At 37.8% G+C, this 14,701-nt stretch overlaps 2 protein-coding genes across 6 annotated transcripts in view; one reads left to right on the plus strand and one right to left on the minus strand.

Moving 5' to 3' along the window:
• SPAG17 (sperm associated antigen 17) overlaps nucleotides 1–14,021 on the plus strand; it is a 219,259-nt gene extending 205,238 nt beyond the window's left edge. For 3 of the 4 annotated variants that reach the window (XM_077842669.1, XM_077842673.1, XM_077842672.1), the window contains one exon: nucleotides 13,838–14,021. The gene's annotated coding sequence lies outside the window, so the exon portion shown is untranslated. Of the gene's footprint in view, nucleotides 1–10,026 lie in introns of all 4 variants that reach the window. The other variant, XM_077842670.1, reaches the window with a different exon arrangement.
• Nucleotides 7,760–14,701, minus strand: part of WDR3 (WD repeat domain 3) — a 29,229-nt gene continuing 22,287 nt past the window's right edge. For both annotated transcript variants that reach the window (XM_077842675.1, XM_077842674.1), the window contains exons 21-27: nucleotides 14,369–14,434; nucleotides 13,788–13,880; nucleotides 13,278–13,325; nucleotides 12,575–12,618; nucleotides 10,439–10,567; nucleotides 8,802–8,895; nucleotides 7,760–8,496 (exon numbers count right to left, since the gene is read on the minus strand). In XM_077842675.1, coding sequence (XP_077698801.1) covers nucleotides 8,341–8,496; nucleotides 8,802–8,895; nucleotides 10,439–10,567; nucleotides 12,575–12,618; nucleotides 13,278–13,325; nucleotides 13,788–13,880; nucleotides 14,369–14,434 — 630 coding nt within the window. In that variant the 3' untranslated portion in view covers nucleotides 7,760–8,340. The remainder of the gene's footprint in view (nucleotides 8,497–8,801; nucleotides 8,896–10,438; nucleotides 10,568–12,574; nucleotides 12,619–13,277; nucleotides 13,326–13,787; nucleotides 13,881–14,368; nucleotides 14,435–14,701) is intronic.

Genomic DNA, 14,701 nt, shown 5'->3' on the forward strand with positions numbered 1-14,701 from the left:
TGTTTATTTTGAGCCAGTAAGCACTTCACATTAACTCTATAAGGTAGATCAATTGGGCCTATTTTATTTTTTAATATTTTATTTATTACTTATTTTATTTTATAGCTACAGACACCTAAGATCTCATAGCTTCTATGGTTCCAGAATCCAGAGGAGCTCAGTTGGATACTCTAGCTCAACTAGGAATGAATGTGCTTTCAGCCCACTGGTAGGATGCAGTTCCTTGCCACGTGGGTCTCTCCTTAGGGAGTCTCACAGCAAGGCAGCTTGGTTTATCGGAACAAGAAGAGCCCAAGAACAGGAGCAAGGGAGAATTCAGTGTTTTATATCTCAAACTTGGAAAAGACATCCCATTACATTTGCTGCATTCTGCTAATCAGAAGCCAGTCACTAGGTCCTGACCATACTCACGGGGGAGAGAGAGCTACACAAGGGCAACTGGCACTAGACCTAACGAGGGCTGGGGCCAGCGACTATTGGACCATGTGTGCTCCACCCTAAAATCACAGGACAGCTGCTTGGAGCCAACATCTCAAAAATAAAGTGACAGGACTGAGAATATAAGGTGGTGTTACTCCTAAGAATCTCAGTCTCATTTCAACACTTAGGGACTTAAATTGTGAGGAAAGGGGGGCAGACTGTGGATAGTGTATGTAGGCCAGATGGCTTCTTCCTGAGTTTGTGGCTGGCCTATAAAGGCTGCACTGAGCAGGCTCATCTATTGTGCTGATAGGTAAGTGGAACCCTAGACACAGTTCTGTGCCCAGTGACAGATACCACTGCCTCCTTGGTCACTGCCCCAGGTCATCTGCCAGACTTAGAGATTTCTTTGGGAGAGCTATGAATTAGGACACTTGAACTAAGAAACAATACCAAGTACATCAAGCAGCTAACTTCCAGCTGGGGAATCTCAAAATGGTTAAGCATATCTTCTTTACATAGAGACATATATAAATATATACAAACTTTGATGTTATATTCCTAATAAACCATTCACAGGGCTTTTCTTTATGGTATCACCAGCTTCTACAGGTAACATTGAATGATCTACGAAAGATATTACTCATTACCTGGTTCATGTACTAAGGATTATATCTAGCCAATGGCTGACTAAGCCAGTAAATGTTGATTTAATGACTAAAGTGGTTTGGCTTAAAATTTACTTTTTCTTTTTTTAAAGGATTTTATTTATTTCAAGAGAGAGAGAGAACACACAAGCAGGGAAGGGCAGAGGGAGAGGGAGAAAGAATCTGAAACAAACTCTGCACTGAGTGCAGAGCCCAATGAGGGGTTTGATCCCACGACCATGAGATCATGACCTGAGCTGAGACCAAAAGTTGGATGCTTAACAAACTGAGCCACCCAGACACCCCTAAAATTTGCTTTTTAACTCACTAGTTAACCTCAAACCTTTAGAGTTAAGGGGTTTCAAGTATTTTGACCAAAAGTTAGAGCTCAGTTACTTCCTGTGCACATCATTTTATGTCATAAGCTTTCCTTCTCTTTGATTTGTGTAACACCTTCCAGACAGAAACAGCTTTAAATCCCCCGCTACTGTTAATCTTAACTGATGGCAAAGCTATGGATTAAATTCGAGTACCCTCCTGACCTTGTTTTGGTTTGGAAACCATCAAAAACATTCATAGGAAATGCTGTGGTTTCCTATTTTCAGATAAATGTCCAAGAGCCACAAACACGGCCTTTGTTCGCTCAGGAATTAGGATTTACTTTTAATAAGTAACTAACTCCTCTCCCTAGTGGCAGGAACGGACACCTAAAGGCTGCTTCTTCGGTCTAGAAGCACCTAGAATCCACCATACTATCTTTTATCTTACCTTTTCATAGTTAAGCCTCAGGAACTCTATGCCAAAATAATCTTTACTCATATTCTGCCTAACGAGTACCACCACCACATTCCTGAACTTACACTTCAGTGACTGCCCAGGAACAGTACTAGACTTGTGGCTAGAGACCCTCAGATAATCATACCACAAGAACCGCAGCTCTGAGACTGGCAAGGAAATGGTGGCACCACAACACAGCACCTTAAATGAAATGGACAAGTTCACAGGACACCAAATCCTGAAACTGACTCAAGAAGACAGAGACAGAGAGACAGTGGAGTAGGAGGACCCTAGGCTCATCTTGTCCAACAAATGCAACTAGATAATGATAAGATCATCCTAAATACCCAGAAGTTGACCTTAAGACTGACAAACTCCACAACTAAAAGGAGAGAAGAGGCAGCATCAAAGAAGGCAGGAAGTGTAGAGATGTGTTTTAGGGGAGAAATGGATCATGGTTGCTGTGGAGAGGAGGGAGCCATTGTCATGGAGAGGGACAGCCAGAGAACACACCAGGATAATTATTTTCTGAAAGCCATTGGCTTGGAAAAAAAGAAGTGTTTACTTTCGTGAGTTCTTCCAACCAGTGGGGCTTAAAGCCTGGAGTTTTAAGTCAGTGGGTTTGGCTGGGATAGAGCCTAGAGGGCACTGTGCTACTCTGGAAGAGATGGCAGGCAAACAACCCGAACGCAGACAGCATGGAAACAGCCATCTGAAAAATGCCTGGGACAAAGAGTGGGTGGGGGGAATATTTATTCCTCTCAGAGAGGGTCCCTGAGAGGACACATTCACAGGACATCTCTTGGAACAAAGGGACTGGCTAGCACCATTTCCCACCCCAATCCCTCAGCATAAACACAAAACCATCTGAGGGAAGCAGCTCAGCACTGACACTGGCTGCCTAACTTGCTTACACCAAACTCTACATCCCTGTGCTCTGGCAGGACTGCCCTTCTCAGTCAAGCTTGCTTCAGTTCCAGCATGGTGAGCCACTACTCCAGAAGACCAGCACAAATCCCTGTCCACACCATTATCTCCCTACCAGAGATTTCTGCAGGGCCTCAGTTCTGGTGGAAGTGATATCAGGACTCATTTCACAAGCAGACCAGAGCACACTGAGTTAAAACTCACCACATTCAGGCCAGGGACTAAACACTGCCCACGTAGGCAAGGAGAGCCTGGGCAGCCAATTGGCCTGAAAGACAGAGCAGCCAAAACACAACAGCAGAGTGCAGGTAGCACACACTGGAGACACTCCCTGAAGCGCCAGGCCCCAGGCACTACACAACCTCTTCTTCATAAAGGCCATTAGTTTCAGGGACAGGAAACATACTGGCTTTTCTAACATAGAGAAAAGGGCAGAGACTTAGATGAAATGCCAAGACAAGAGTAATTTATCCCAAATGAAAGAACAAGATAAGGCTACAGCCAGAGATCAACATAATATAGATATAAGTAACATAACTGATGGAGAATTTAAAGCAACAAACATAAGGATATTCACTGGGCTTGAGAAAAGATGACATCAGTGAGATCTTTGCCACAGAGATAAAAGTTAAAAAAGAATCAATGAGAAACAAAGAATACACTAAATGAGATTGGGAACAGGCTTAATGCAATGAAGAACAGGCTGGAAGAAGCAGAGGAATGAATTAGTGGATAAGAAGACAAAATAATGAAGCTGAACTAGAATTATGGAACATGAGCATAGACTTAGGTAACTCAGTGACTCCATCAAACGTACTGACATTCATATCATAGGTATCCCAGAAGAGGACAAGAGAGAAAAGGAGGCAGAAAATTTATTTCCAGAAATAATGGCGGAACACTTCTCTAATCTGGGAAAGGAAACAGACATCCAGATCCAGGAGGCACAGAGAATTCCCATCGAAATCAACAAAAGCAGGCCAACACCCAGACATGTAATTAAATTTGCAAATATATAGTGATAAAGAAGAAAATCTAAAAAACAACAACAAAAAACAAACAAAAAAACAAAAACAAGACAAAAGAAGTCCCTAACTTACAAGGGAAAACCCATAAAGCTAGCTGGAGATTTCTCAACAGAAATTTGGCAAGTAAGAGGGAGTGGCACTATTTATCCAAAGTGCTGAATGGGAAAAATCTGCAGCTAAAAATATTCCATTCAGCAAAGCTATTGCTTATAATAGGAGAAAGAGCTTCCCTGATAAAAATGAAAGGAATTTGTGACCATTAAACCAGCACTGCAAGAAATATTAAAGGGGACTCTGAGTGCAAAGGAGAGACTAAAGGTGACAAAGACAAAAAAGGGATCAGAAAAGATCTCCAGAAATGAGAAAATAAGTAATAAAATGGCAATAAATACATACCTATCAATAATTACTTTGAATGTAAATGGACTAATAATAAACACATCAATCAAAAGATGCGGAGTCAAAACAGATTTAAAAAAAAAAAAAAGGAAAAAAGACTCCTTTATATGCTGCCTATAAGAAACTCATTTGAGACCTAAAGAGACCTGCAGGGTGAAAGGGAGGGGATGGAGTAATATTTATCACGTGAATGGGTATCAAAAGAAAGCCCAAGTAGCAATGCATCTATCTATTGGACGAACTAGATGAAAGACTATAAAAACAGACAAGGGCACTATATAATCATAAAGGGGACAATGCAACAAGAAGACATAACAATTATAAATATTTATGCCCCCAAGTTGGGAGAACTCAAATATATAACATGATTAATAACAAAAGATTAAAAAAAAAAAAACCTATGGATAATAACACAGAATAGTAGAGAATTTAATACCCACTTATCAGTGGACAGATCATCTAAACAGAAAAACCAACATGGAAACAATGGCTTTGAATGATGCACTGCAGCAGATGGACTTAACAGATATATTCAGAACATTCCATCCTAAAATAGCATAATACACATTCTTTTCAAGATCACATGGAACATTCCCCAGAATAGATCACATAAAATAGGCCTCAACAAATACAAAAAGATTGAGGTCATAACATGTACCTTTTCTGACCACAATGCTATGAAACTACAAGTCAACCACAAGAAAAAATCTGGAAAGACCACAAATACATGGCAGTTAAACAACATGCTACTAAACAAACAATGAATGCATTAACAAAGAAGCCAAAGAAGAAATAAAAGATACATGGAAACAAGTGAAAATGAAAACAAATGGTCCAAAACCTTTGGGATGTAGCCAAAGTGGTCCTAGGAGGGAAGTACAAAGCAGTGCAGGCCACCTCAAGAAGCAAGAAAAATCTCAAATAAACAACCTAACCTTACACACCTAAGGAGCTGGAAAAAGAACAACAAATGAAGCCTAAAGAAGGAAAGTAATAAAAATTAGATCAGAAATAAGTGATACAGAAACTAAAAAAGCAATACAACAAATCAAACTAGGAGCTGGTTCTTTGAAAAAAGTAAAAAAAAAAAAAAAAAAATTGATAAACCTCTAACTAGACATATCAAGAACAAAAAAGAAAGGACTCAAATAAAATCACAAATGAGAGCAGAAATAACAATTAGAATATTATGAAAATAATTAGAAAATATTATGAGAAACAATTATAAGACAATATTATGAAAAATTATATGCCAACAAGTTGGACAACCTGGAAGAAATGGATAAATTTCTAGAAAAATATAAACTACCGAAACTGAAACAAGAATAGAAAATGTAAACAGATTGATAACCCAAAAACAAAAGTCCGGGGCTAGATGGCTTCACAGGGGACTTCTACCAAACATTTAAAGAATTAATACCTATTCTTCTCAAGCTGTTCCAAAAAATGGAAGAGGAAGGAAAATTTCCAAATTCATTCTATGAAGTCAGCATTACCCTGATACCAAAACCAGGTAAAAAAAATCCACTAAAAAAGAGAACTATATAGGCGAATATCCCTGATGAACACGGATGCAAAAATTCTCAATAAAATACTAGCAAACCAAATCCAACAGTACATTAAAAGGATCATTTACCATGGTCAAGTGGATTTATTCCTGGGCTGCAAGGGTGCTTCAATATTCACAAATCAATCAACATGATACACCACATTAATAAAAGAAAGGATAAGAACCATATGAGCCTTTCAATAGATGCAAAAAAGGCACTTGACAAAGTACAACATCAATTCATGATAAAAGCCCTTAACAAAGTAAGTTTAGAGGGAACATATTTCAACATAATAAAGACCATATATGAAAAACCCACAGTTAATATCATCTCCAATAGGAAAAACTGAGGGCTTTTCTTCTATAATCAGGAAAAAGACATGGAATGTCCATTCCCACCACTGTTATTCAACATAGTACTGAAGTCCTAGCCACAGCCATCAGACAACAAAAAGAAAGAAAATGCATCCAAATTGGCAAATTTGCAGATGACAGGATACTTGATTAGAAAACCTGAAAGACTCTACTAAAAACCTGCTAGACCTGATAAGCAAATACAGTAGAGTTGCAGTATACAAAACAACATACAGAAATCTGTTACATTTCTATACACCAATAATGAAGCAGCAGGAAGAGAAATCAAGGAATCCATCTCATTTACAATTACATCAAAAATGTAAGATACAATGGAAGAACAAATATTATTAAAGTGTCTATACCATCCAAAGCAATCTACACATTATATGCAATCCCTGTCAAAATACCACCAGCATTTTTCACACAGCTAGAACAAACAATCCTAAAATTTGTGTGAAACTACAAAAGACTCCAAATAGCTAAAGCAATCTTGAAAAAGAAAAGCAAAGCTGGAGGTATCACAGTTCCAGACTTCAAATTATATACAAATCTATAGTCATCAAAACAGTATGTTACTGACACAAAAAATAAACAGATCAATGGAACGGAACAGAAAACCCAGAAATGAACCCACAACTATATGGTCAATTAATCTGTGAGAAAGCAAGAAAGAGTATCTGATAGGAAAAAAGTTTCTTTAACAAATGGTGATGGGAAAACTGGACAGAAACATGCAAAAGAAAGAAACGGGACCACTTTCTTATACCAAACATAAAAATCAATTCAAAATGGACTAAAGACCTAAATGTGAGATAGGAAACCATCAAAATCCTAGAGAACATAGGCAGTAACCTCTTTGACCTTGGCCATAGCAACTTCTTTCTGGCTATGTCTCCTGAGGTAAGGGAGACAAGATCTGTGCTATAGGACATTTATGAAAGAAATTGAAGATGACACTAAGAAATGGAATGAATGTGTATATAGACACACAACACACATATATACGCCATATGTATATACATATATATGTATAGAACATATATGTGCATGTATATACTATGTACACACAGAGAGAAATATTACTCAGCCATAAAAAAGAATGAAATCTTGCATTTGCAATGATGTGGATGGAGCCAGACAGTATTATGGTAAGTGAAATAAGTCAGAAAACAAACGCCATATGATTTAACTTGTATATGAAATTTAAGAAACAAAAGAGCAAAGGGATTCAGCTGTAGAGAATAAACTTTTGGTTACACAGTGGGGAGGTGGGTGGGTGGGGTGGTCTAAATAGGTGATGAGGATTAAGGAGTGCGCTTGTGATCAGCACCAGGTGTCATATGGAAGTGTTGAACTGCTGAATGGACATGTGATTCTAATATTACACTGTACATTAACTGTTGGAATTTAAATAAATCTTAAAAAAAAAAAAAGACATGGAAATCTGAACAGAACTGCATCAAGGTTGTAGTCGTTAACTTACTTAAAAATGTCCCACCAAGAGAAGCCAGGCCCAAAGGAATGTGTCCGTTTCTCCTCCTAAAATATTCCCATTCCTCAAATCCTATGCGTGTATGTATGTATGTATATATGTATGTATGTATATATGTATGTATGTATATGGTATTAATCACCCAGAAGCCCAACAAAGCATCTCAGCTTGACTATATTTTAATTAGAAACAGCTCTTTAGAGAAGTACAATTTAGCAATTAGCTATTTTTATATACAGATATAACCACCAGTATAGGCTGTTTTAGATAATTTTTATGTCCTTTTCAGCTCTGTAAGTCCATGAGTCTGCATTTAATGGGAGAGGGCAATCAATTCTGCACCTGATAGTCTCTGGAGGAGATAAAACGTAATACAAAAAGTAACACATCAACTAATCTCCTGTTATCACAGAAATAAGAAAAACTTTTGAAATATTCATTTCAGCTCTAGTCAAGCAACTAGTAAAAAATATTCATTGTTCCCTGCTAGAACGGGAACAATTCCTGAAGGGCTCAGCCTTTGAGGGCACAGAAAGATTTTAAACTATTATGCCTTAAGTCCAAAAAATGGAGCCCAGAATCCTGCATTGGGCATTTCCTCAAGCAAAGCTAGGAAATACATCCTGACATCTTCTGCAACACACCAAGCTCTGTTACTTGTTTATTTTCAAGTTGGCCCCAATTCTGCTGCTTAGTTTAGAAGTTCTTTTAAATAAAAAAAAGGGGGGGGGGCACATTTCAGTTCTAAGTATATGTTAAAATTAGCTTCTCCCTCTTTTTCCTCTTCCTCTTCTTTTCTTCGAAGTGGCTGGTTGCATCAGCAAAAAACATAACTTCACTTTTTGCCTCGCATTCCCTCTTGAGATATTCAAGACCTGCCCTGTTGAAGCCAATAACATCCTGGAGAGGGACAAAAGAAAGATTAAATGACCTCTCTCTTACTTCAGTTCAACACAGCAGCATATGTGAGTCAGGAGAACCGATGTTTCTGGCGCTCTTACTCATCCCTTCCTGTTTAAGGTCTTTCTGGTTTGGTTTAGTTTTCTTCTATTTCTACCAGCTCCAATGAAAATACTTACCTCAAATACATATACTTGTCTGGTCAATATCACCAAAGACAAGGCACAGTTCACTATGCTGCTTCTAAGTCACACACACACACCAGGATTTCCCCCTCATTACTGTACTCCTACAAGTATACCTACCCGGACTTGGCTGACTTTTGAAATAGTTGTTTCCTTTAGCTTTTCAATCACTGGCACAAGCATTTGGTTACTAGTGATCTGCCCGAAGTGAATTCTAATAGAAAAGCAAAACAGTCATGTGACAAAAGAGGTAGTGGTTCTGGCTCTGCTTACCCCTTCTAGAAAAGCATATATAAAAAAAAAGAAAAGCATATAGACAATATCACAGTAAACAAAACAAAACAGAAAAAGATGCATTTTATCATATGGCAGTATAGAAATGCTTCTGGCAAAAAATAGCTAAAGATATTTCTTTCCTGCTAATCAACTTTATCTGATGTCAATTTTAACAATACTATGGTAAAAATCATAACACATTTAACTTGTGCAAAGCTGGCTCTTTTTGCAGCCAACTCCATGCAGCCACAGACTTACAAAATGGTATTTCATAGAAGGCTCAGAGAGAAATGAACACCTTAAGAAATACTAACTCAACAAAGATTTATTAATATTTCCAGTAAAGCCACTGCAATAAAAGATATAGTCACTGATCAGTAAGACTCTGACCTTGGGTATTAAGATGATGTCCATGAACTCATGCTCCTGAGTACCCTCAAGCTCACCTGTGACCTGCCACAGCTACTTGTATAGCACTCCCCATACAACCCCCTGATAAGCTGGAAGCACTCATGGTGTTTCAGTTAGAATCAGTAACCCTGATTTCAATAGTACATATGCTATAGTGATAAGAAGTTATTAGTAACATTGTTGAGTGTCAATTTAAGGCCTCAGGACTTGCCCAAAATTATAAATCTGGCAACAGAATATATATACATATATATATGTATGTATATATGTATGTATGTATCACTGTTCTTTTGCTACCATCTTGGTGGAATAAAAGGAACAGAGGATGAAGAATCATGAAAATAGATCAAATATCAATTTGTTAAATATACATGTTTGGTTTTTTTGGTTTTTTAACTATTGGGTATTGGCTGATCAATCTGTATTTTGTCTTCAGAACAGCATTTTAGAGTGTTCAGTCTCTTTTTGTTTTCTGCTATAACAGCTGGAGACCGAGGGGCAGAGAGCAAGATAAAAGAGTATATTCTTAAACTCTTGTAAATATGTTCTTTTCAATTACACACTAAGAGGAATTGTTCATATTTAAGAATAATCCCATAAACATATTTTGTTTCTTCTTTCCCTCTGTGTATGCCCTTTCTTTTCCATTTGTTTCTAGAGACCTGAAAAATAAAGGCACTATTCCTTACAACGCTGTTATGAGGACTAAACTAAATCATTTTGCTTCAACAGTTAAAAAGATAACAAATGAGGCAAACTGGCCACTCAGTGATGGCCTCTCAGCAAACAGACAAGGACTAGAGCTACTGCAACCTGGAGACCTGTGTTTACGGAAGTGTCCCTGAGCAATGCTCTATCTTGTTACTTCAGAAGTAGGTCATCACTATTATTGTTTAAGCACAAGACTGATTCTGTAGGATCAGGAATAATTTGTCACACAAGTGAAATCCTGTAACCATCAGTCTGAAACAACAGATTTCTTAACCCCAAAGCATTGATTCTGTCCATCAGTTCAAGTAACACTGGAGTGGTGAAACCAAGTAGACAGTGTTCTTTGGAAAGGATGTTACCTGAGCAGAAAGAAGAGGCACCTACACAGAAGTTCGATATCAGAGCCCAGCTGGATGAATTCATTAAGGAGCTTAAGGAGGTCTGGGACATACGAAAAAGGCAGCACAAGCAGAGATTCTTCTAGCTCGCTGAAGAAGACAGTAAACATGACATGAACAAGAAATGTTTATTTAAATAATATGAACTGTTCATCTATATCCTGAATGGTTCCTTCTTTTCTGTTTTGTTTTTTATATTCAGTATTTTCATTTATCTGATGCATTCTGGTCCATGGCATGATAGGAGAATCTGACTTTTTTCCCCCCAGATAACTCATTTCTCCAAAGTCTTTTGTTGAACATTCCACCTTTATATGATACTTCTTTTACCATACATTGAGTCCTTACATATGCGACTCTATTTCAGGGCTTTCAAGTCTATTTCAATGATTGATTCTGACAACAATCCTATAGTATTTTAGTTTTGCTGACTTTAATAGCTTTTTAAACTGGGAGAACAGCTCTCTTTTGCTACTCTTCTAGTTTGTTTTGTTTTACTTCTCTTGAAAAAGTTCTAATATCATTTCATCAACTCCAATTTCAAATCTCAAGAGGATTTCAACTGAGTTACAAACCTATAAACTAGTTAAAAAGAAAGACAAAAAACTTAAATCTTCAGAACATAGACTATTTCCTTCTAGGAATGTACAATACTTCCATTAATTTAAATTTTGTTGTACATTTCTCCCAGGAAGATTCATCATTATCCTCAGATGGCCTGTTCTTATTAAAATGGACATATTTAGATATTAAGAATTACTATGAAAATAATTTTCAAAAAAAAAAATAATTTTCAGTAGCTCAAACTCACAAATAAAATTCAAAGGTAAATCACAAATGAGAAACATTATTGCAAAAATACATGACAAAAAATTCTTAAAAACCAGTAAGAAAGTGTTGCCTGGGTGGCTCAGCAGTTGAGCATCTGCCTTTGGCTAAGGGCGTAATCCCGGGATCTGGGATCGAGTCCCACATCGGGCTCCTTGCAGGGAGCCTGCTTCTCCCTCTGCCTGGGTCTCTGCCTCTGTCTCTCTGTGTCTCTCATGAATCTTTAGAATTCTTTAAAAAATTCTTTAAAAAAACAAAAAACAAAAACCAGTAAGAAAGTACGAGAGTACAAGAAAAGGAAAGTAAAAATTCACAGAAAAAAACCCACAAATGACCAACAAATATTAAATTTTTGCTTCATTAATAATAGAAAGAAATTAAAATGACACAATACAACCTTTTGCCTCTAAAACTGGCAAAGAATTTTTTAAAGCCTGGTCAAAATTACTACAAGCTTTCTGAAAAGTAATTCAGCAACAAAACCTTTAAGAACTCATACTCATCAGTTATTGTTCTGCTACAACAAAGATTTCCATGTAAAGGTTTTCGTCGAAGCAGTACTGATAATAGCAAAAAACAAAAGCAAATCCGATAGTAATTATACATATAATGGAATGTTTTGATAGAATTAATTTTTTCTTTTTTAAAATATTTTATTTAATTATTCATGAGAGACACACAGAGAGATGCAGAGACATAGGCAGAGGGAGAAGGAGGCTCTTCACAGGGACCCTGGTGTGGGACTTGATCCCAGGACCCTGGGACTGGAGCCAAAGGCAGATGCTAGACCACTGAGCCACCCAGGCGCCCATGTTTTGATAGAATTCCATGAATGTAGTTTTGAAGAATATTAGTAACTTGAGCAAATGCTCAGGGAATATTCCATGAAAAAAATACACAATATAAAATTATATAGAGAAGATTCCAATTGTGTATGGACACAGAAATAAAGCAAAGGAAATAACACAACCAAAAAAGGTTACCAGTTGGTACTTGTGATTGATGATACAGGATTTCATTACCTACAATATAAAGTAGGACTACCCTTCACTTGTCTCTAAAAGTACCTCCCTTCACACATTAGGAGGAGCCTGCTAGTTCTGCTTCTAAAAGGACATCATAATATACTGTTTTCCACGAAAATATTGAATGGTTAAACCTATAAGGAAAATAAACATCAATTATAACTTCTGCTTATCTCATGGTCAGACAGCCATTCAATAAGTGATATTAGTGGACAAATTATAGTCATTGTACTTTGGGACTCACCTTGACTTGATTCCTTTAAAAATCTCCAACACATAAGCTGAAGGCTATATAAAGGAAGCATGAGAACTTTAGTGGTACTCTAGGTTGATTTCTACTGAAGCTCCCTAATTCCCAACTAAAAACCAAGGATCCCACTCACAGGAGAAACAGCATTCTAAGATGGCAATCCATGCACAGGCTTAGATTGTCACATGTGGGTTCACTTCCCAACTCTGTTACCTTCTGTCTGTAAGTCAGGCCAATTTCCCATCTGTAAAATGAGGCTACATTGACTCACATGATGACCCTGATGAATGATACAGGCAAGTAAAGTACTAAGTCTAGAGATTGCTATGTAAGCATACACTGTCCCATTTCTCTCTCTCTCCTCCTCTGTCTGATTTACATCAACTTTTCCTCTAAGAACCTCAATTTGAAAATTCACTTAGATGAACAGAATTTTCAGAGGGTTCTGGATACTGAACAAAAATAGGCACTAGAAAATAAGAGAATGCCAGTCCAGATAGACCAGAAAGAAGGACTTAGAAGTTACACTAAAACTTCTGAAATGCTCAGTACCCTAGAGGACAGGAGAGGTATTAATGGCAAAGTACTTCCCAATACATTCAGCCTGAGATCATGCCTCTGCACTTCCTGCTGTGACTCTCTTGTCCCTGAAAAGTACCTCTGAGTAACCAAGGGGGAACCGTTAGACACTACTCACAGAGATATTGCCATAAGCCATCAGGATGGGATTAATGGGAAGAGGAACCTGTCAAGAAATCATTAGATCAAGTCATTAAAAAACAAGGCTCTGACAGTGCTTGTCACAGGCAGGGCAATGACAGTACGGTTTTTAAAAGGGAGACCCTACAAATGGAAAGAGTATAAAAGAGTCATTAGGACTTTTAGTTTCCATTGTGCTTATGAATGAGTTTGGGCAATATATTTCATCTAGAAGCCTGTAATGGTTGTAGTACATCTGAAACCACACCAGGAGTTTCTGCTGCATCTGGTGAGCACTTCATCCTGAGGTTTCTTCTCCCTCACTTTTTATCCAGACCCAACTCCCCTCTTTCCAATCCCTCAACTCCTTCTAATACTTGGAATTAGAAAAAACTCTATTACATTTATGTCATTTCCTGATCTGAGTCAGTAACTCCCACAGTGACAGTGTTCTCAGAAGTTCTATGGATACATGTTTCTCAGAGTGTAGCTCCATGGGCTATCTCACCTCTTTCCCTGCAGCTTTACAAATAGCTTTGTGTTCCTTCCTTTTCGCAGTCTCCTCTCGGTATAGCTCAACAGCCTCCATGATCCTCTCAGCCTACAATGATGGCAACAAAGGAGAGAAGTCATTGCCACATGCCCCAGCATCCTGGAACCCTGCAATTGGAAGGCCTGACTGGAAAAGCACTACCTAGCTTGAACTGGTTTAATAAACGTATGCCAAGAGTGTCAAACAGTAGGTAATGACGTCTCTGGTGTTTGTTTTCTGTTTAATGTACAGAGAGGAGACTAAGCATCTTGGGTTTAGGGGAGGCCATATGGATGCCTCCATGTGGAGGAGGGGTGCTCCTGGGACCCCTGAGGGGTGCTGCTTCCAGGAGATCAAGCTTTCCTTTCTAGAAACCATGTACCGATTCAGCAGGACTGCTGTCTTTGGTTGCAAGGGAGGACCAGAGGTTCTGAGCTCCATCTATGAATTTCAACAACTTTTTGCCACAAAAGGGCTACCTGGTTGGTAAGAAGTTGGGATCCTCCTTAAAAATGTATGTATCTATAGATATAGATACTGAATGTATATTAACTTACTGCTTTGACCGTTTCAATAGTTTTCTTTCCAGTAAAGTAATTGTCACCTTGAGTCTCTCCTGGAACCTGCCAGAAACAGAGATCCTTGACAATACTGTTGACAGGCAATAAAAAACCAATAAAGTAATCCTACATCCAGAAAAGAACAGGCATCACTGTGTTATGATAAAGGTTACATGGTGTTACCAACTATCCATTAATAAAGTATTCAGGTGCCAGACACTATTAAGTATTTTATATTCATTATAAGAATATCCTACTCTCTAAAAGTATTAAGTGAATGCCCAATTTCTAAAATTTTTTAATTTTATTTTTGTTCTAAGATTCTCTGAA

Source organism: Canis aureus, chromosome 12, assembly GCF_053574225.1.
Source record: "Canis aureus isolate CA01 chromosome 12, VMU_Caureus_v.1.0, whole genome shotgun sequence".
Classification (NCBI taxonomy): Eukaryota; Metazoa; Chordata; class Mammalia; order Carnivora; family Canidae; genus Canis; species Canis aureus.